A 24,095-nucleotide genomic window follows, 5' to 3' on the forward strand; every position below is an offset into this window, starting at 1 on the left:
AGCAGAGGGGAGAAATTCTATGGCATAGTTTTGAGATTATAGAAAAGTGACATGGAAGCCTGTTTCCAAATAAGATAAGTTGAAAGGTCATCTGTCAATGCCCAGAGACCCATGGGCAGAGTTCAGGGAGGATGATAAGGAGGATGATCAAAGTTCATGGGGCACAATTTGGAAAGTGAAATGTAGACTTAGTTCCAGGAATAAGAGAGAATACTCACCTTTCAGAGCCAAAATGGTCCCATATTTTGGTTCAATTTAACAATTATTAAGTTTCTATGGTGTACATATGGTAAGGTAAGATAAGAGAGACAAATAAAAAAGACAACTATCCTTCTCCTCAAGGAGTTTGAATCCTAAGGAATGAGGGGCGTGTAACACAGTCATGTAAAAACAAAATATGCATAAATTAATTAGAGATGGAAGAGAGAGAGATAATGGGGGAGGAAGAGGAGAGAGAGAGAAAAGTAAAAATATCATTTTGGCACCTATATGGAAGATGGATTGGAAAAGGAGAGATTTGAGACAGGGAGACTAATCAAAAGACTATTACAATAGTACAGGGAAGTGGTTATGAGGATAACTGAAGAGAGTCAAGAGTGATTCCAATGCTGTGAACCTAGTTGACTGGGAGAATGGTGATACTAACCACAGAAAAGAAGTTGGAGGAGGGCTATGTTTAGGGTTAGATAACCACTTTTAGGAAATGTCACAGTAGGAATCCCTTTAGCATGTAGTTTGGATCGGGTAGACAATGAGCTAGTTTCCAACTCTCAAATTTTCTGATTCTTGGGGAAAATGTTAATCTCATTTAGCCATGTTAAATTTGAGATGACTATAAGATATCCTGGTACAAGTGTCTGCCAGGCAGTTAGCAATATAACATTGAAGTTCAGGAGATAGGTTTATGATGGATATGTATCTATTTTTGAGTTATATACTTGGAGACAATAACTAAATCCTTGGAAGCTGGTAAGATTGCTCAGACAAAGAGCACAGAGAGCAGGGTAGAAAGCCCAGCATGGCAAAGGGAGAGAACCAGATTAACTCAGAGAGTGTCAAGGAAGCCAAAAGAGGAGTGTGTGTTTTGAAGAGGGAGTGTCTCATTGTTTCAAAAACTTCTAGACCAGAAACTGAGCAGGATTAAGCCTGAGAAAATTCTATAGAAGCAATCTCAGCTTGAGGTAACTAGTGATACAGTGAATAGAGTACTGAGCCAGAAGTAAGGAAGACTTGAGTCAAATACTGACAGCCATTTACTAACAGCTGAACCCTGGTTAAGTCACTTAATCTGTGTTTATCTCAGTTTTCTCAACTGTAAAATGGGAATTATAACCATAGCACCTACCTTGCAGGGTTCTTGTGAGGATTTCCTTTCCAGTTGTGAGAAAACATTTGTAAAAAGCACGTGATATAGTGCCTTACATGAGCAGGTACTATATAAATATTTTTTCCCTTCACACCCTTCAAAGGTTTACACTCTAGAGGCATAACTTTCAATACACCAGGATCAGCATCATGACTTAATAACTCATCTCTGTAGGGTGTTAATGTAGGTCTTTTATACAGGAAGTGCTACACAAAAATATTTTCACTAGAATTGAATCTACTCTAATGCCTTCATTTTACAGAGGAGGAAAGGTCACATGAATTCAACCAAACCACATGGCTGTTTAGCAACAGAGCTTGGACTACAACAAGGGTCCCATGCCTCCTAAGCCAGTGCTCTTTCTACTTGATGTAATTTCCTAAATGAAAAAAACACATTTATTTAACACTTATTATGTTCCAAGGACAGTTAAATATATGGAAATAAGAACAGAGGATCAGGAAATTTCTTTCAAAGAGATCACTTTATATTTGGAATAGTCAATGCATATAGGAAGGTTCAATTGTAGGGCAAACATAGCCATGTCTCTTGCATTAATTAGCACTTGTACAAGCCCAGATATACCCATTTTCAAGTTGAGCACTGTTCCATGAGTTGATTCTTGTATCTCTTTTCCCAGCTCTCTGAAAAGTATGGTCCAGTGTTCACTGTGTATTTTGGGTCTCAGCCAGTGGTGATTCTACATGGCTACAAGGCACTGAAGGAAGCTCTGATTGATCAGGGAGACATTTTTGGAGGCAGGGGGAAAATGCCAATATTTGATGACATTTACAAAGGACATGGTAAGTTTCAGATTCTTCCAGGTAAAGTAGTAGAGGTGGAAAGGTAAAAGGAAATGGAAGGACAACTTACAATGATATTTAAACTACCTAGAAATGGAAGCTAGTGAAAAAATAAAAATTCTACTTTAAGCAAAATAGAACTGTTACCCTTATGCTTGCTTCATTCTTTTCCCAGGAATCATTTTCAGTCATGGAGAAAAGTGGAAACAAATCCGTCGATTTTCTCTGGTGACTCTGAGAAACTTTGGGATGGGGAAGAGGAGCATTGAGGAGCGTGTCCAGGAAGAAGCTCAGTTCCTTTTGGAGGAACTAAGGAAAACAAATAGTTGGTTATCATTGAATATTTCTTGGATACATGGGTCCTGTAAAATAATATATCACCAGTTCTAAATCTCTCTGGGTTGGGAGTTACTTTATTTACCACTGTTCAAATCTGTGACTAGGTGGAACCGTTATGGACAGAAGTGTGGCAGCAAATAAGATTTCTCCCTATTCTTCTCATGTTTCACAAACTGTTTCTGTCCTAAATATAGAGAAGAGAAATAGTCCAGCAGAGATGCTGTAGATCAGCATTGAGGGAACTCAACTCCATGTTCAGATTAGAAGCCTTTTCCTTGCTATCCTAATGCTGGATGATTCAAAATATTAGCATTAAACTTGTTCTTCACTTTATTAGATTTCTTTATCATCAGGTCAACCCTTTGACCCAACCTTCATCCTTGGATGTGCCCCTTGTAATATTATTAGTTCCATCATCTTCCATCAGCGTTTTAATTATGACAATGAGAAATTCCTTTCTATGATGAGGTTATTAAGTGAAAACGTGATTCTACTGAACTCACCAGTGATTCAGGTAAGGCCAGAGTCATCCTGTGGTTTTATGCATGGTCATCACGTTTTTGCAACACAAAGGTGAAGAAGGCTCTTCAATAATGCCTATTATCAGAAAACATTCACACAAGCATAATAAGGTCATGGTGTGAGATCATTGTCTCTTCCACAAAGTCTTATGCGGGATTTTATTAGTGGGCTCTAGAAATAGTCATATTGTCCACAAAATTATAAGCATTAGTGGTAAAGGCAGCTTTCAGTAAAGAAGCTGAAATTGCAGTGGTGGTGGTGGTGGTGGTAGCGGGAATCGGATCTCATGTTTATATAGTAGTTTAAGGGTTATAAAGCAAATTAAATAAAACCATGTTTTAGCCAATGGAAGCATAATTATATGTGCAGTATTCTTTGTCACATGTGAGATAATCCCCATGAAAAATTATGCTAGATTTAGGACCATATATTCTCTGCTTTTACATCTCCTTAAAAGTCCTAGCTTACAAGTCTTGAATGACATATTTCATTTTACTAGTTGTCCTGAGAACACAATATAAAACAAAATATTTAATGACATAAAAGGTGATAAATCTAGCAGAAGAATATTCATTGCTTATACCCGAGGCACACTAAAAACATCTATCATTGGTGGAAAGAATAATTAATAACAATGATGCATAAGAAGCAGAAATGTAAGGAATGTTTATGACCAGAAAACAATTGGAGGAAGTTCACATGTAGGGAATATGGGCAGCCAGGGAACATGTAAGTAACAAGCCTTTAATATTTCAAAATTATTTATGTCTCCTGGAAATGCCATCTCAGTATTCTTATTGGGCATGCTACTCAATGGGCCCTGTTTACTGAACACATTTTTCCACCAGTCTCATTGTTGAGTCTGGGTACACAGTACCTGGTACATGGCACACGGTTGCTGATTGATTTTTTTGTATAATATTTTCTGGGCATTGCTCTGATAGCTCAGTCACTTGGTGGCTATTTCAGTTTCTGTCTGCCAAGGTGTAGTGACTAGAAAGCCTCTCCTTGAAATGGGCAACAGGCAGCATTTTATTTCATAGGCAAAATTAGAAGCCACCACCCCACTAAGGGCTACAAAAAATTCTAGGTAGAGTGTCTCCAACCTAAAATTTGTATTGCTTATGCCAGAGTCAGAATCATAATTCAATGTTTCTTTATAGTTTTCTCACTTAGGGTTAGAAATTACTGAGACTCTTGAATTTGAGCAATAACAGAAGTTAAACAAAAGTCATTGTATTCCATCTACCAATCCTTTATTGTGTGTGTTTTAATATGTGTGTGTGCATGTGTGTGTGTGTATGAAAATCTGGCTGCCTCTTCATATAACCATTTTGCTGATAAAGAAATTGAGACTGATACAGGTAATAGAAGAGAAGTTTGCCCGAGGACAAACAAATATCAGAGACAGGGTTGCCTAGAGGGCTCTAGATTTCCAGTCTCAATGATTTTTCTATTATACCACATTGCATCGCAATGTCCCATCATGTTTATGGCTTTGACAAATTTATCTCAAAGTAGGATACCATTCCAGCAATTCTATTTACAGAGAAGCAGCCGCTAATAGGAAACAAATATTTATTTTATTTTAAAATTGTCTAGTTCATAAGAGAGGTCAGGAAGAGGCCCCTTCTAAGGGGACAAACCTTTCCTTCCCCAAAGGATAAACTTTGCCCATTTTATGTAACCTTAGGCAGTCAGGGCCAGAAATCGATTTGTTGTCCTGATAAGCTGAGATTGAATCTTGCCACTCAATATCTGTGTGACCCTGAACAAAGCACTTGGCATCGCTTTCTCTGTTTCTTCATCTGTAAAATGAAGATAATAATAGCACCCACCTCACAGGTTTATTGTCAACATCAAATGGAAAAATATCCATCAAGTGCTTTGAAAACCTTAAAATGTTCCATATATGTTAACTATAAGGTTAGCTGATGCTAACCCAGATCTGTAATTTCATTGGTTTAGGGAAATCTGAAAGAATAAACAACCATCTCAGCAACTCCTCTACATTTTATAGTCTTAGAGAACTATGTGGAGTCACTGAGAAGTTAAGGAACATGGCCAGGGTCACACCTCCAACACAGTCCAATGCAGAAACTGGAATTTAACCCAGATGTTCCTGATTATCAGAATGGCTGTCTACCAATTATGTTTTACTTTGTTATAATTGTAATTTACTATTCTTATAATCTATCACCTAAATATGTTCTGTTTTTTTGTTTCATTTTGTTTTTCTAGCTAATTTGAGCTTGTAAAACCTAGCTGTCCCTTCAGCCCCTTCAAAGCCAGAATTCTGTTAATATATAGGAAGCCCGTTTGGTGAGACAAAGTCTGAGCCTATAGGAAAGAGTAGATGACAGTGAACCTATCCCTCCACATGCAGCCAAATTCACCAGGAAGAGGCTGCAGTGAATTTCTTCCATCCATGCTCAACCTGTGGCAAAATACTACTCACCCATCCTGGAAGCATAATATCAGGGATATAGAGCAGGATAGGGAAAATTACAGAATCTATGATTTCACTATGATTCACCTCTAAATGAGGAAATTCATCCTACCAAAGCAGGTCAGAAACTGTTTAGCAAATGATAATCTTAAAGAGATACCTAGAACAGTGGTGTCAAACTCAAATAGCAATGGGCAACCACTAATTAATACATAAAGATCCCTGCTGGCTGCACATTCAGTTAGAAATCCATATACACATTCAATCATATTTTATTAATTTTATTAAATATTTCCCAATTGCATTTTAATCTGGATGAGCCACTGGACATTTTTTACCCTTCTGACCTAGAACACTGGGAGATTAAGTGACTTGATCAGTTTCACTAAGCTAGTATGTATCAACGGTAACTCTTGAACCCAGGTTTCCTGGCTTTGAGGTCAGCTATAAAGACACTACTCTGACATGCTATTTTTAAAATCATTATATAGATTTTAATTACTTTTTTCTTTATATGTAAAACGATGCTGAGCAGAAGACTGGATAACATCTTGTACATTTCTACACCACTGCTTAAAATGTCTGGTGTCACTTCCCTAAATCATAATAAATGCTTCCTTTTTCCCAATCTCCATGGGAAGCATTCCTCTCTAAATATTTCTAGCTACAAGACTCAATAGCTTTCTAAGCAATTATTGTTCACTAAACTACAGTGTCATTAAAGGGGACAAGCCTTTTTACTTTCCAAAGAAACAAATATAATTTTAAACAATGGTAAAATTATGACTACGTAGGAGGTTTTTCCTCAACATTAGCAAACTCACATATGACACTTTCATCTCTCCCTCCCTTTTTATAGCTTTATAATAATATCCCTTGGCTTTTCTACTACTTTCCTGGACCTCACAAGAAATATTTTTCAAATATCAAGACACTTAAAGAGTTTATTTTGGATGGTACAAAGAAACACCAAGAGACCCTGGATCCTAACCATCTTAAAAATTACATTGACTGCTTTCTCTACAAAATGAAGCAGGTAATGTATGTACATGTGGGAAATGGCTCGTGGGAAATGGTTATTTCTGCTCTTTTACCAATATATATTATTGAAAATCTTTGTTTTCTCATCACAGTTATTCTAGAAATTCTTTTCCCTCCCTAGTTAAGCTTTTACGTGGAAAAAGGAAAAAGTGTCAACCAAATTAAGTGATCCTGTCTGACAAAACATTCTACCCTTTGTCTCCAATAAGTGGGGTGGAAAATGGTTCATTAGCAATACTTAGAATGATTGGTAACTTTGTAGTTGTGTATCATTCAGCCTCTTTTTAGTGATCTTTTCATTTAATTTACTGTAGTAATTGTCTCTTGTTATTCATTCTCTATAAGATCATACAAATCTTCTCAATGTTCCTTTACTACCCTATTATATTTTACTATATTTGGACAACAAAATTTATTAATTTATTCTATCATTTCTCAATTGATGGAATTCATCTTTCTACTTCTCTGCTCTCACAACAAAATGCTCTAATGACTAGAGAGATAATAGATAAATCATATACACATATGTATAGATTCTATACAAATACACATATCTAATATTCAAATATATGTGGATACATGTGTCTATATGTACATGCATGCATACATACTTACTTACATAGTCTTTTATGTCTTTGAAATATATTCACGACAGTGGAATTCCTGTAATAAAGGAAATGAACAGTTTAGCAACTTGTATAATTACAAATTGAATTTCAGGATGATTACAACAATACACCATCTACCAAAAGGATATTAATGTTCATGTCTTTGAGGTGAGTTAAGGGACTGACAAGAGTGGTGGTAGTATGAGGGTAGAGAAGTAGGAATATTCAAGATATTTTATTAAGATAAAATTGACAGACTTTGGCAAGAGATTATACATGGGGATGGGATTATGGAGAGTGAGAAATTGAGGATAATTTGGAGGATAGTGGTACCATTCACAGGAATAGAGAAGTTTGTAAAGGTCCTCCCTTGGCAGGGAGGGGAGGAAAGATAATGAGTTCAGTTTTGGATATATTTGGTTTACGTCTACAGGACATATAATACAAAATGTTCAAAAGGCAGTTGGAGATGTGAAAATGGAAATCCAAGGGAGATTTAAGGGCTGAGATAAGTAGATCTGATCATCAGCAAAGACATGACGAATGAAGTTGTGAGAGCTTATGAAATCACCAAATGAAATAATATACAGAAAAAAGAGAAGAAAAGGGAGTTGGAGAACAGAGGAGAGAGAAAGGGAGGGGAGGGAAGGGGAGGAGAGGTAGCAGGACAGAGCTCTGTGTAATCAAGATTACTCCACATAAGGGAGATGAAGACGCAGCAAAGGAGTCTGAGAGGTGGTCAGATAAGTAGAGGAGAATCCAAGGAGAGTGCTTATTAAAACCTAGAGAAAAAAAGAGTATCAAGGAGAAGATGGCAAAGAACAATACCAAAGGCTGCAGAGAGGTTAGGAAAGATGAATTTTGAGAAAAAGCCGTTAGACTGTGTGATCACCAGTAACTTTGGGAATGCAGTAGCTTCTGTGGGAAGAGTTTCAGTTCATAAAGGTCAGAAGCCATAGGATTAGCCATTCACTGGTCACATGTCTTTTCTACTCATTGTTATTTAGCTGTTTTTCAGTTATGTCTGACTCTTTGTGACCATTTTGGAGAGTGCTTCTCAAAGAGAGTGGAATGGTTTGTTGTTTCCTTTTCTAGTTCATTTTGCAAATGAGGAGATTGGAGCAAACAGGGTTGGGGGACTTGCCCAGGGTCACACAGCTGATAAGTGTCTGAGGCCAAATTTAAAATCAGGTAGGTGATTCATTCTGACTCCAGGCTGGGCACTCTATCTTCTGCACCACCTAGAGGCCCTTCATTGCAGTACACTATAGATAAATGGTGTCAAACTAAAATAGAAATGGGAGCTGTTAAACCATACATAAAGATCCCAGCAATAATATGTGGACTTAGAAAACTATATATCAACATAATGTATATTCTACTTTATTTTTATTTATTTTGTTAAATATATCCCACTTACATTTTAATCTTGTGTGGATCTGCACTAGGAAGTGTTATGACTGCACACAGTCTGTGGGCTGCATGTTTAAACCTCTGCTATAAATCGCCAGAAAAGAAACAACTTTCTCTTAATTTATTAATGAACCACGTAATTGCTAAATCTAAGGGTCTTTTCTCAAACTTCATCTTTCTTCACCTCTCTGCAACCTTTGACGCAGTTTACCCTCTTTTACTTGATACTATCTTCTCTCTTGGTTTATGACATTACTTTCCCCAGTAATTCTCCTCCCCATTACCATGACTCAGTTTTCTTTGCTGGATCTTAATCCAGGTCATGCAGACTAACCTAGGGTATTCCTCAGGGCTCTGTCTTGGGCTTTCTTCTCTTTTCTCTCTATACTGTTTTATTTGGTGATCTCATCACCGGTCATGGATTCAATCATCTCTCTGCTGATGACTTTCATATTTATCTCACCTTAACTTCTGAGATGATCTGCAGCATCACATCTCCGACTTCCTACTGGACATTTTGAAATGGATGTCACATAAGCATCTTAAATTCAACACATCCAATCCTGAAATCATTATTTAAAAAATCTTCCCTTATTAGTAATCTCCAAGTTACTATCAAGAGTACTATCATCTTCCCAGACATGCATGCTTACAATTTGATGTCATCCTCAAGTACTCACCCTCACCCCTCATACCTATTCAGTTGTTAAGTCCTATCAATTTTACATTCATAGCACACCCCAGATATATCCCCTTCTCTCTTCTGATGATGCCATCAATCTTCTGCAGGCCCTCAACAACTCATAGCTGCACTATTAGAGTAGCCTATTGGATAGTCTCCCTGCCTCAAGTCTCTTCCCCCTCCAATCCACCTGTTTCACAAATAACACACAGGAAGCATTGGAGTTTTTGGACTCTAGCCTCTAACCAGTTCACTTTTGATCTGGTCAGAGAGGAAGGACAGGAAGACAGCTTCAGAGGGACTAAATAATAAGCTTTATCTTATTCTAGTCTAGTCTTCTCAAAGGGAGTTGGTAATAATGGGAGCACCAACTCCTACAGCATTGACTAAGAACCGCTCTATCAGGGGCCAGTGTGAAAGGGGCCAACTACCCCTATGTCTTGATGGGGTCGATTGAGACAGGCACAGCTTTCTAGCTTGTGTATTCGCCTAAATCCACTCAAACCTCAATGGGGGCCGGTTGAGGCAGGTACATGCATTCCTCTATGCATTACCCAAATCCCAAATGAATTCCCCCATGGGTTCCCCACTCACTGACCAGTGCCCACCTGTTTTATATGACAACAGACAAAGAAGGCACATTGCCAGCAATAGCCTCACAGGTTAATTTTAGCAATACTGTCATTCAGCGCAAGCATAGTAAATATCACATTCTGTGATCCTTTATGTCACTGAGCAGTCTCGGTGAGACTGTCTATCACTATGATTCTAGGAGTTACTATCTAGAATCCTTGAGGTTACTCTGGGAGTTATTATCTAACACCTGGAAACTAGAGATTGCCATGGCCATGGATCCTGGGAAACTAAACTCTAAGAAGGACAACAAAATCCTCCTTACTTACACCATCTTCCACTCAGCTGTCAAAATGAACTTCCTAAAGTTCAGGTCAGACCATGTCACTCTTCTATTCAATAAACCCCAATAGCTCTTCATTTCTTCCAAAATCAATTATAAAGTCTTTTATTGGACACTCAAAGGCCTTTATAGCCTGCCTCTCCTCCAAGATTTCATGTTTTCTTGAACCCCCAAAATACCCAAATCTATACACAGTGTGATCCAGTGACATTGGGGTTCTTGATCTTTCTCAAACATACAAATAGCAGAAACATCACCTCCAACTATAGATTCAGTTCATTTTCATTGGTTGTCCTTTATGCCTAGAGTATTCTCCCTCATTATCTCTTCTTCCTGGCTTCCCTGGCTTCCATCAAGTTCTAGATAGAATTCCACATTCTACAGGATGTTCTTTCACCCCCCAATATCTCTGAATTCTATGGCCTTCCCTCGGTTGATTGTTTCACATATATACACATATGTATATACACATACATGTATGTACATACACACATATATGTATATGTATATATGTACACATATACATGTATATAATTTGCTTGCACAGAATTTTTTCATGTTATCTCTCCCATTAGAATGTGAACTTCTTGAAAACAAGGATTGTCTTTTAGACAATATTTGATCTCCCTAGTGTTTAGCACAGTGTCTGACACATTTATAGCCACTTAATAAATGTATATTGGATTACTTACAAGCTAGATGGGGAGCTCATGGAGCAGATTGCAGACCTGGCATAAAATTTATAAATTTAATGAACTATATGCTTGCTAAAAATAAGATTTGTATGGCACCTAAAGAGTTGATGGTATCTTAAGTTGCATGAAGAGAGACATAACATTACAGACTAAAAAGCTAATGATTCAGAGCAAAAAGCATTTATTATGTGCTTCTTAGGAACTCAAAATGGAGGCTCCAAGAGGCACTCACCAATCAGAAGATGGGACTCTGCGACCTGGGTTGCCTTCCAGGGTGAGAAGAATATAGAGGACAAGGGACCTGTAAGAGTGGGAAGGCTGCTAGGGCATGGAGGAGGACAGTCGGGAGTAGATCTAGGTAGAGTACAGAGAGAGTGTGTATGGGGACAATCTGATCACTTCCTCAAAATGATGACTTAAGAAAAAAATAACTAATCAGAAGTTAGGAATGCAGAGGAAGAGATATCTTCCAGGATCTAAGAAGACAACAGAGGTAGTGGCATCTCCTAGAGTGAGAAGGCTGGTTCTACATAGTAGAATGTCCAGAGATTCAAGATTAGAGCCTGAGAAAGGATTGAGGGGGTGACATGTGGTTGTCCTGTTGTAGTGTGCTCTTTCCCGCTCATAACATATCTACATTATTGTGTTCATTTGGCAGCAAATTTGAGGAAGGATACTAACTAGCTATGGAGTGTTCAGAAGAGGGTATCCAGGATGGTAAAGGGCTGGCATTATGTCATACGGGAATTGGTTGAAGGAATTAATAACGTTTCACCTGGAGAAAGAAAATTTAAATGGAAGAGGTGGTAACTTCAAGTATTTGAAAGGATAACAAGTAGAAGAAAAATTAGGCTTCCTCTTCTTATCCTCATAGACAGAATTAGGAGTAATGGTCAAAAGTTGCAGACAGAATGACAGACTTGGTAAAATGAAAAACCTTTTAAGAACTAGAGTCGACCAAAAGGAGACTAGAATGTCTCAGGAAGTAATAGGTTTTCTCTTCGTTAAAGATCTATAAACAAAGGCTCATTAACCATTTTTCAGGGATGAGATAGAGAGGAGTCCCCTTGACTCTGGAATTGCTACTCTAGACTAACATGTCTTCATTAATGAATAAGTAAACACAATCTCAACTAACCTAATATTTTTAGACACCTCCAGCTGCTTCACATCCAATTCAGTCATCTTTTGGACCATCTTGTCATCTGTGCTGCTACGTCATAAACACTCCCACTGTATTGGGAATCAAGAGGAGCTCTTAGCACTTATTCAACCAAGTGCCCTTGAAGAGTTTGGCCTTTGTTTCCTTGATTAAATTAGGAGTCCTTGATGACCTCCTTGCCTCAAGGGAAAGCCCAGTTTATATGGATTTGAGTGAAATGTTTGTGACATCAGAGGCTTCTAGACCACGTGAGTTTAAGTAGCATTTTTGTGACGATTTTAGGTCACATGGGTGAGTCACATGTGTGACTCACCTTTGACCCTGAACGAGATATATAAACCCAGAGGTGTCTCTTTTGGAACTCTGAGCCACAGCAGGAATAGGAAAGCCATTGTTACGAGCTCCCCAGCTTTGAAGAAAATCCAGATGTTGATGCTTCTCTAGTAACTGTATATTGTGATTTTGTCAGATAGAAATCTATCTGTTGATTCATGTTTATTTGCTCTGTTTGTATTTGCTCTGAAGTTCAGGGTGCTGGCTTTCCCCCCTGAGATGAGTGAATGATATTTGTATGTTGGATTAAAGTAAGACTGTTAACCCCTTAATGTTGCTTACCTAAGTAAAGCAGATCAAAAGAACCTGGGCTTGCAGCATTCTTGTCATTGGGCTCATGCTGGTTTTTCACCCCCACAGCAGCTTCTAGCCAAATTGTTGAAACACCCACCCAACCTTCCTCCTCTTGCTTTACTAGGTTCCAGATATAGGCTCTCTGACAGCGCTGTAAGATGATACTTAATATATACTGGGTGAGCTTCAAGAAAATATTGACAGACCAAGGCAGTTCCTAGGCCAAAGTCCCACAAACCCACCTAAAATACCAAAAAAAGATTCTGTTCCCATTTCTCCACAGGTATCTTAGTAGGCATTATTGTGCCAGATCCTTTCCAACATCACAGTAAAGTAAGAGCAGGTTTGGGTGTAGAAGATAGAGAAATAAGTCTAAAAACTGTTTGACAAGAGCAGAATTCTGTCCTGACTAGCAAGAAGCATTAGTTAGGCTCTCATCCTCTAGAAAAGAGAAAATGCCTTAAGTAGCTGGGCAAGGGAGAAGGGAATCAAAGGCAAGCTTTCTTCCTCCCAACTGTTGTCTATGACTGGCTTTATGGCCATTACTTCTGTGAACATGGGCTCTGTAATTACTATACTGTATGTTAGAACTTCCCTTCTTCACAGGGAAGCAGAACAGTTGCAGTTATGCAACAACCAGGAAATAGGAAGATTTATGAGGCTCAGAGATGCTGACGTACCAGTGATCCTTTGCAAGTGAACCCTAGCCAAACTTGGAGATACCTATAGCTGCTAGAACCCAAATAGCTCAAAGACAACTTTGAGCCACAGCTGGACACTCAAGACCTTGTTCAGGATTTTATAAACATTCTGGCTTATTGTGTCTACAGACATTCCCCACCTTTAACCCCACCTACTCCATGCCCCCAAACCTCTAGAAACCATAAATGTCTCTTTTCCCACTCCCCCCCTTTGAGCAACTGAGAACTAACTCTCTGTCTCTGTCTCTGCATGTGTCTCAATCTCTCTGTGTCTCTCTGTGCCTCAGTCTCTTCATCTCTGTCTGTGTCTCTGTGTCTCTGGGTCTGTCTCTATGTGTATCTGTGTGTCTCTCTCTCTGCCTCTCTGTGTGTCTGTCTCTGTGTCTCTGTCTCTCCTCTTTCTTTATTCTCTCTCTCTCTCTCTCTCTCTCTCTCTCTCTCTCTCTCTCTCTCTCTCTCTCTCTCTCTCTCTGTCTCTCTCTCTCTTTCCCTCCTTCCTTCCCTCTCCCTCCTCCCCTCCCCTGCAAAGTTTCTTCTTACAAGTTCATCTTCTCAGACAATAAATGATTTGTTATTTGACTCTGTTTAATTTAGAGTCCCTCTTTTTGGGCCCAGAGGTCTTTTTTAACACTTCTTATTGTAATTCTTCTTTTGTTTATTCATTCATTCCTTTATGTATGTTTTCATTCATTAATTTGTTCATTTGTTTATTTCTGCCTGAACAATCTGTAGGACCAAAAAAATCCAGACTCTGTGTTTGACCTGGAAAATCTGGCAACAGCAGGAATGGATTTATTTGATGCTGGAACGGAAACAACCAGTACCACTTTAAGATATGGCCTACTTCTCCTCCTGAAGCACCCAGAAGTACAAGGTAATGAGAAAATCCTCAATGCTCTGACAGGAAAACCTAAGATTCCAGCCTAAATTGCCTTACCCAGATTTACACAGAAACTGGACCAACACTTTAGCATTGTGGTAGAATGACTCAAACGAGACTGCAGCTTAGAGGACAGAGTCCTGTAATAGTGGAAAACAGAAAAAAGAATGAGTTGAGTAGATGAGGAAAGGACAAATAAGAAAGGATGGGCACAGGACTTAGGGCACAGCAGCTGACCCTTTCACTTACTACAACCACCACATTTTCCACCAAAGCAAATATTCTAATTCTCCAGGACCACACAAAATGTTGGATTGTTCCTGGAGCAGATGTTTCTACTAACCTCCTGCCACTTACACTGCAATTGGGCCCTTTTAAATGTTGTCCATTCAAAACTGAAAAAGTAGAACAGAACATGCCTGGAATGTGTTTCATCCAGAGGAATTAAGGACAGTGAATGCTTTCTTTTTGTACCCAATCAGTTCCTCAATGAGCACTTAATACCATGTGTCAGGCATTGTGCTAGGTTCTGGAGATATGAAAACAAAGAATGAAATAATCTCTTCTTTCAGAGATCTTACATAGTAATGAGGGTGTCAAGTGAACATATGAGTATATTTGGCTTTGTTGTTTAGTCCTTTTCAGTCACGTCCAGCTCTTCATGACCCTTTCTGGATTTTCTTAGCAAAGATGCTAAGGTGGTTTGCCATTTCCTTCTCCAGCTCATTTTAACAATGAGGAAACTGAATCAAACAGGGTTAGGTGACTGGCTCAGGGTCACAAACCTATTAATTGTCTATGGATAGATTTAAACTCAGGCCTTTCTGATTCTAGGTCTCACAGTCCATCCCCTCCACCACATGGGTGCCCCATATTAGTATGCAGAGAGTAATTTTAAAGGGTAATAGCTACTGTCCTTAATCTCTCCTCCCTTTTCTGGCTAAGCTCTTTGAAAAGGCCAACTACCAAAGGTCCCCCTACCTTCTTTCTGTTTTTTTGCTCTTCTTAATTCTTTGCAGGCTATCTTCTGAAATATTCATCCAATCAAAACTACTCACCGCAAATCTAATTGCTTTTTTCAATCCTCATTCTTATTGAGAAGAAAAAAGGCCATTCAATTTTGCAATTAAGAGAATTTATTTGTTTGCATCATCTGACACCACCAATTTACCTTCTCCTCGATACTCTCTTTTCTCTATATTTTTTCCCGACATTGCTGACTGCTAGTTCTCCAACTGTCAGACTTTGTTGGAACTCCATCAGGGTCTCACGCACTATCCATGAGCACCAACCAGAGCAAAGCTCTGTCCTGAGCCTTTTTCTCTTTTCCCTCTTTAGGGTTGCATTTGGTAATCTCATCAGTTCCCATGGTTTCAATTATCATCTTTATGCAGATGACTCTAATATGTACTTGTCCAAACCTAACCTTTCTATCTCCAGTCTTACAACTCCAATTGCCTATTAAACATTTCAAACTGTATGACCCATAGACATCTTAAACTCAACATGTCCAAAAACTAAAATCATCATCTTTCTCCAACAAATCCTCCCCTTCATAACTTCTCTATAACTGTCAAGAGTACTACTATCCTCCCAGTCACCCTGGCTCACAATGTGAGTGTTATCTGCAATTCTGTGCTCTCTCTTACCCCTGTATCTAATCAATTGTCAAGTACTATTATTTTATCTTTGTAAAATCTCTCATATACACCCCTTCCCTCCGCTGATACCGACATTGTTTTATTTCAGGGTTTCATCACTTTAAGATGCCACTATTTCAATATTCTGTAATTTGCTTCCCTGACTCAAGTCTCCATACCAATCCACCCACTCTTCTGTTGTCCAACTGATCTTTTGACAGTACAAGTCTGACCATGTCACCTCCTTATACAACAAACTCCATCAGCTCCCTTTTTCCTCCGAGATCAAATATAAAAATCATGTTGGGCTTTTTAAAGCTACTCATGAACTTAAAACTTACTAGTCTTTTTTCACTTTACTTCCCTCCTATGATCCAATGACACTGGCCTCTTTGTTATTCCATGAACAAGAAAATTCATCTATTGATTCTAGGCTTTTTCATGGGATTTCCCCTCATTCCTGAAACCCTCTTCCTCTTCATTTCTGCTTCCTAGTTTTCCTGGCATACTTCAAATCAGCTAAAATCTCATCTTCTATAAGAAGGTTTTCCCAGCTCTCCTTAATCTTAGTGCCATCCCTCTGAGGATATGTGAGCCCCTGCATTTATCCTGTATATATCTTGCTCATACAGAGTTGTTTGCATGTTGCTGCCACCATTATGCCATGAGCTCCTTGAGAGCAGAGATTGTATTTGACATTTCTTTGTCACCCTAGCACTTACCACAGTGCCTGGGACATAGTATTTACTTAATAAATGCTAGTTGACTCACTGGCTAACTGCCTAAGTGTAAATAGAAAGCAGAAATTGGGAAGTTCAGGAAAGGCATCATGTAAAATTTGAACTCATCTTGAAAGAAGACATATTTTATGAAGCAGAGGAAAACAGAGAATACATTACAAGTATGGGGATGGTAAAAAATAAGGCAAAGTGATAAGAGATGGAGCACCATTCAAAAAAAAAAGAGAACACCAATTTAGTTGGATTTCAGAATTACGGAATGAGGCTGAAGAGATAAGAGGTTTTTTGTGAAGGGCTTTAAAAGCTGAACAGAGGAGTTTCTATTTTATCCTTTCTAGTGCAGACCCATAATTCCTCACAGGATGGACCATTTAAGGACATTTCAGAGAGCAGAATAGTGAGGAATAAAGGATACTCTCATCCTTCCTGGAATTGCTGATCCCAACATGCTGTTAGTTTACAAGGAATCATGCAGATGATAGAAAAGCTGTAGCCTTTAACTCAGATGGCTCATTGATTATAAGTCTGTAATGTGATACATTCATAAGACAGAAAAAAACTTAGAGACTTCACAATCACAGAACCAAGTAAGACATGTAATTGGCCTGTACTATGACTAACTAAAAGTTAACCTTGCCAATGACATAGTCACTATTGGATGAATTGTTCTTTCTAAGGGTGGGAAAGTCAGTCCCTTACCTTTTTGGGGGGGTGTTTGGAGGGGTTCTCTTGTATGATGTGATGAAAAAGACCTGGATTTGGAGTCTGAAGGCCTGAGTTTCAGTCATTTTTATCTTTTCTTGTCTTTAATTTCCCTATTTCACAGAAAGAATTTAGACAAATGACATCTAAGTCTTCTCTCCAGCTGTAAATTATACAATTCACTGAGTATGAGGAAGATCTTTCTCCTGGTCTTCTAGGAATTTTGTTTAGTTTACTTTCTGTTAACTGTATCGCTTTTACCTCGTTCAGTGTTCCCAGTTTTTTAGTCAACACAACATTGGTCATTGTTTATGTCAACACAGATAAAATTCATGAAGAAATTGATCGAGTAATTGGACAACATAGAATTCCTTCCATTAAAGACAAACTGGAGATGCCCTATACAGAGGCTGTGGTATATGAGATACAAAGATATATTGATCTTGTCCCTTTAAGTTTGCCCCATGAAGCAACTTGTGACACCCAACTCTATCAATACTTCATACCTAAGGTAAGAAGGCAGAACATAACAGAAATGTTCTAGTTGAGTCAGAATCCACAACCAACTCAATGCAAAATTTTAGGAAGGGTCATAAAAGAGTGAACCCAGCATATATGCTCTAGGGAGTCTGTGATCTGTTGTTAATGATTTGGGGCACTCAGAAATTAAGCAACATCTCCTGGGTTACACAGCTAACATACGCCAGAGAGAAACTTTAACTCAATTTCAATTTCTTAGCCACTGCATCATTTTGCTCTTTGTTGGTTGGAATACATGAGGAAAATAGTTATATAAACTTAATAGCTATAACAGAAAATTTCTCCAACTGAAATGGACTTTTCATTTGAGACAGAATCTATTTGGAGCTCATCCCTGGCTAAATCTTGTCCATGACCTTCTCATTTATATATCTACCCTATCACCAAACTGAGTAATATTTTTCAGTAAATGTGAAATAAATATACATTCCTTTAGAGCTCCTTGTATTTCAAACTATCGATGAAGAAATAATGAAATCCATTATTTTCTCTATACTCTTTAACACCTACAGAGAGGTGGATAATAGGGCATAGTAGATGGACAGTCTACCTTGGAGTCAGCAATATCTTTATTCAAGTCTGCCACTGATTCATAAAGGTTGTGTGGCCATTGGAAAATCAATTAACTCATCTCCCAGGCAATCCTCTGGTCTTACAAAGTACAGCTGATTTGATGATGACTATTAGTAAATGGAGTTTCTGCAACAAGGGCTCCCTACACAGATGAAATCACAGATCAGGACTCCTACCCCCATCACCAAAAAACAAATCTCTTGTACTCTACCAATCATTTAACTTTGAAACAGCAATTTGCCACTCTCGCTGTCTTCTCCAGCTGTAACTAGCTATACTCTTCATTTTTGGCACAGGTCTGCCAAAAATTATTTTTATCAATTGAAATTAAGTATTTTACATAGAGGCAAAAGATGGAAAAGTTAACCCAGGTCCCTACAAATTGCTCTTTCACAAGCCACTTGATTGCTACACTTGGAGAATTTCCTCTTAGAAAAATAAAACAATCAGTGCTGTGTAAGGATCCACAGTTTAAGAAACAGTTGAGTTAGCAGTTTGCTTCATCAAATATAATTGTCATTTAACTTTCAGCAGACCTTCCAAGAACTATTTTTTCCTAACACCATTCAATAACACTGACCAGTGCCTCCACAAAATTTCATTTCTAGCCAGTCAAAATGAACTTCAAGAAATACTTCTCCTAACTGAAATCCTCAGAATTCTTCCTTTTTGTACTCTGATAATTACTCTAATCAAGTCAGTGCATGGGGGTAGGGAGTGGGTAAATAATGTACTCTGGAGTACATTATTTTTTGTCCTATGTCTGGCTACTGCCTTCAATCCATTTTCTGAGACTTTACTTCTAATTCTTATCCTACTGCACACTTTCCTAAAAGAACCAAAAAGTAACTAGGCAATGCTAAATGTTGATGATGGGGTGCATGGAGGGGAGAGGAATGGTGGTGTTAGGGGGATGATACTCTTCTTACATACACTGAAGGGGGCTCTCACTGAAAAGTTTCATGACTAAATGCATAGTACTAAATTTCAAGTAAAGATTGGCAATTGGTTTTTATTGTAATAAGGGCTGAATTGGATATAACCTGCCAATGTAGTGGCATTATATGTTCAACATGTTTTATGGGCAATAGAGGAGGGGAATGTATATGTCATGTATGGTAATTTCCATTAATTAGATACCTTGATGTTCACCTTGGTGAAGGTTACAGTGATTTACAACATGGTCATGACCGCCCACACCAGATTGTGTAGCTAAAGATATGGGTTCCACTACCCGTTTTACCATTGGCTCAAGGAAGTTTTGAAGCTTTGAACCAATCCTGCCTGCATAGAGAATGACTGTGAATCACCTATAATAAGCTCATCTTTGGTATGGAATTCTATTAGTTAACAGAGAGGGGGAATGTGACCCTTCAGGAATCCATCTTAGCTCCACTGAAGGCACCCTACTACTGAGGAGTTTATTTGGTTTGGACTTTTGCTGGAGAATATTTTTGGGGGCAAGAATGATTCCACCATGTGATATGAAAAGGTAGTAACCACTACCAAAAATCAAATAGTCCATGGCTAAGAACACCATTCATGATGACTTTAGTATTTGGAACAAAATAAAATTTTGGATATTATGGAAAACTTAACATTTTGGCCCAGATGGCAGCAGATATATGGAATACATGTCAAGTAACATCTGATTTTAGTGTGTTCATTGAAATATTTTCAATAGAAAAATGTGAACTTAAGATATTTACTTAGAAAACATAAACAGTAATAACAAGACTTTTGAGCTGCTGTGCATATATTTCTTGTCCCTGAAAGGAAATCTGAAGAATACCAACAACAGTATACTGATGATATAACATGGTCAGTATATACAGGCTTATGAGCCAACAACTGAAGGGCCTTCAATTAACCAAGATGTAATGGGAGATATATTTCTTACTATATAGCCTTCATTTTAGTATTCACGTGGACCAAGATTTTGAGTGCAAGTTACCCAAGTTGGTGCTTAACCAAGCAAGAGTCCAGATAAATAATACTGTCACATTTTCCTCAAGGACACTTCAAAGCATAGGTGTTTTGGACTTTATCCTTCACCTTCAGTGCACAAAGTATGCAAAGTCCTGAGCAGAAACCTTGACTGAGCCAGCTTATGCCCTTTCTAGCGGAGAGACATAATTCTTAACAGGATGGAGTCAAAAGATTTACTCCACATGTGTCAAGTTTTGTATGAGAGTTATGACTAGGTATTTATCTATGTATTGGAGTTTTGTGAATGGAAAAGATACATTAACTTAAAGTCACTTCTTAAGGGATCAGATGTCGAAAGAGAAATCTAACACGTCATTATGGCCTTTGCTTAGAAGAGCACAGAGAACAACAGTTAACAGTTAACACTTGTGTTTGTGGTCAGAAAATTCAGTCGGTTGGTAATGTCCTCTTATGCTAAGAAAATACAACAAATTAGACTGCTGGGGAAAAACAGTATTCCTCACTGTGGTAAGACTAGATAATCAGCTAATCTAAGATATCTAATATCTGATCGGAAAAACAACTGACCTGGAAAATATATCCAGGAGAGATAATCTAAGAATTATTGGTCTACCAGAAAGTCATGATAAAAAAGAGCTTGGACAGTATCTTCCAAGGAATCATCAAGGAAAACTGCCCAAAGGTCCTAGAAACAGAGGGTAAAATAATCATCAAAAGAATCCATCAATCACCTCCAGAAAGAGATTCCAAATTGAAAACTCCAAGGAATACTATAGCCAAATTCCAGAATTATCAGGTCAAGGAGAAAATATTGCAAGCAGACAGAAAGAAACAATTCAAATATCATGGAAATATAGTCAGGATCACACTGGACCTTGAAGCTTCTACATTAAAAGATCAGAGGGATTGGAATACGATATTCTGAAAGGAAATGGAGTAAAGAATTTATGCTCAGAAAAGAGATAAATAGAATCAGAAGATAAAATGCAGAAAAATTGAAAAGGTTATTTACTAATTTTCGTCTCTATTTTAATGACTCCTAGATTTATATAGCCAGTCCTCATGTATTTCCTGAGCTCCATCACACATCTCCAACTGCCAATTGTCTATTTCAAACTGAATATTCCATAAACATCTCAAATACACTAACACCAAAACTGAGGTCATGTCTACTATATAATGAAAATAGACAAAATGGTAGAAGAGTTTGTAAAATTGGGCCACTGAGCTCTACCTTTCATCTTTAATGGCATTTATTCTTCCTGGATGGAAAACCTCATTGCATGATCTCCCTTTTGGACCTCCTAGACAACTAGGATGAGTGTGGCAGATGTGCCCTCACATGATGTGCAATGCTATGTTTATTGTACAATATTAAAATCTGTGGTGAGGTATTAAAATTTTCTATCTCTTCAATGAATGTTTAAAAACTTTGGTTAGTCAATATTCAGTCACTAAGCATTTAATCAGCATCTACTACATGTAAAGCACTGTGCTTAGCATTAGACCAAGATATTAATCCACTAACTATTGTTATTTCTTTATTCTAGGGCACAACTGTGTTCCCATTACTTTCTTCTGTCTTGTTTGACCCAAAAGAATTTCCCAACCCACATCAGTTTGACCCAGGGCACTTCCTGAATGAGGATGGCAGTTTTAAGAAGAGTGACTACTTCATGGCTTTTTCTATAGGTAAATTTTCTTTCTTACCTCTTTTCTTACCTCTAAATTTGAAAAGAATCTGTCTCTACAACAACTTCTCCATTTGCCTGCTCCTCAATGTATTCTGAATAGACATTTTGGCTTTCTTTCTATATCTGTCACTGATGCTCACAAGATATTTTTTATTTCTGTGATGAATATAAATGGGTATTACCTCAGAACACTTCAGCAAGCTAGTTTAGCCCTGAAGAGTACTTACTGCTTCCTTTCTTTTGCCTTTATATATAGCTTAGTTCTTAGAACAGGGATACCACAGAATAGGTACTGAATAAATGCTTATTGAGGAACTAATTGTCTCACACCACACTGTGGGAATTGGAGCACAGGGGTAGAAAATAGGGAGAGTAGTATAACAATATATAATATTTACTCCTACACTTAATGATCATAATTGAGTTGAGTTTATGTGAGATACGTTTCTTTATATTTTCTCTCATTACACCCATCTTAACATGCTTATCAGGTGCTCATCCTAGATCATTCTCCTGTTCATTCATTCATTCAAATAACAAAAATATTACAAAGCACTTCATATAATATACGCAAGATCCATGTGGAGAGGGCTTATGATGGAAGGAAAGAGAGCTTTAATGACAATGTGCCTCTGATACATCCCGATTGTGTGACTCTGGCTAAGTCATTTAGACTTTAAGTCCTGATGTTTAAAACTATAAGGTGCAAAACAGTTACTTATTTGTACTAGTAGAAGAAATTTCCTTATTGGGGAAATCCTCATACTAATAAAATCATGAATGAGGACCAAAAAATTAAAAGTACAAGGCATTGTGCTTGACAAAGAAAGATATTCAAAGACTAATGAGACATAGTCTATAACTGCTAAGAAGCGATAAAGTAAGTAGAGGAAAGAGCACGTGAGAATAAAAAATACTAAAAAAAGAACATCATGGATGCATTAAGACTGTACTAATAATAGCTAATAATGTGATGATTATATAGTGCTTTAAAGCTGGAAAATGCTCTATCTCATTTGACCTTCACAACAACCCTGGAAAGATAGATGCTATAATTATCCCCATTTTACAGATGGGAAAACTGAGGCTGAAAGTGGTTAAGTGACTATGTGCAGAATCACACAGTTAGTATGTGTTGAAGGTCAGATTTGAAATCAGTTTTTCCAGGTTCCAAGTCCAGCACACTAGTTCACTGTGCCACCTAGCTTCCTAAATAGGTACTAACAAGGTACAGTTCTACTGGGGGGAAGGGGAGGTGCCTCAGATAAGATTTTCTGGGAATGGTGGTATCAAAATGGATTTTGACATAAAGGACACTGAAGAGAATCTTGTCTTCTTTCAGGAAAACGAGCCTGTTTAGGAGAGGGCCTGGCTAAGATGGAATTGTTTTTATTCCTGGTCACCATTCTGCAAAACTTTACCCTCAAGAGTACCATTGATCCAAAGGAAATCAACATCAAGCCACATTCTAGTGGACTTCTCACAATTCCTCCAAAGTTCCAGCTCTGCGTTATTCCCCGCTAAGGATGAAAAAGTCACCCTTCAAATCCACCTTATTCTTTTCTCACCAAGATCCTAAATTTTATCTCTTGAAATTAACCAACCAAATCGAGGGGAAATATAATAGTTATCATTGTCTTTTAATAGGTTCCAATTCTTATACACATGTACAAGGAAACTTCTTGTATACCTTCATGTCTGGGGATAGCATTATAGAATGGCATAAAGGCACCTAATCAGCTTCAGGCTTTAAATCATGCTGCATATTTAGTTCAATAAAGGCTGGTCCACTTGTTCACATTGGAGCTCACTGTGTGCCATGATTCATTTTTTTTCCTTAAGAATGCTACCTTGATGATAAAAAGAGAAGATAGTTTGAGGCTGAAGAGATATGTCATGAAAAATTCTTAGATAAGTATCAGTTATTGTTCAGGAGGAAGTTAGTTTTTCAAAACGATAATAGTAATAACTACACGTCACTTGACTCAATATAAAGACTATGCAAAGAGGATTATCATGCCAAAAAATAGTCCAAGCAATAGTCCTGAGGGT

The 24,095-nt window shown here is 37.9% G+C and overlaps 1 protein-coding gene across 1 annotated transcript in view; it reads left to right on the top strand.

The window, feature by feature from the left end:
* The window catches only part of LOC118828118 (cytochrome P450 2C44-like), a 28,362-nt gene extending 4,514 nt beyond the window's left edge, over positions 1–23,848 (top strand). Inside the window, exons 2-9 of the mRNA XM_036734529.1 lie at positions 2,007–2,169; positions 2,345–2,494; positions 2,862–3,022; positions 6,339–6,515; positions 14,057–14,198; positions 17,610–17,797; positions 21,900–22,041; positions 23,386–23,848. Coding sequence (XP_036590424.1) covers positions 2,007–2,169; positions 2,345–2,494; positions 2,862–3,022; positions 6,339–6,515; positions 14,057–14,198; positions 17,610–17,797; positions 21,900–22,041; positions 23,386–23,567 — 1,305 coding nt within the window. The 3' untranslated portion in view covers positions 23,568–23,848. The remainder of the gene's footprint in view (positions 1–2,006; positions 2,170–2,344; positions 2,495–2,861; positions 3,023–6,338; positions 6,516–14,056; positions 14,199–17,609; positions 17,798–21,899; positions 22,042–23,385) is intronic.
* The last annotated feature ends 247 nt before the right edge of the window (positions 23,849–24,095 follow it).

Source organism: Trichosurus vulpecula, chromosome 8 (assembly GCF_011100635.1).
Source record: "Trichosurus vulpecula isolate mTriVul1 chromosome 8, mTriVul1.pri, whole genome shotgun sequence".
NCBI classification, from domain to species: Eukaryota; Metazoa; Chordata; class Mammalia; order Diprotodontia; family Phalangeridae; genus Trichosurus; species Trichosurus vulpecula.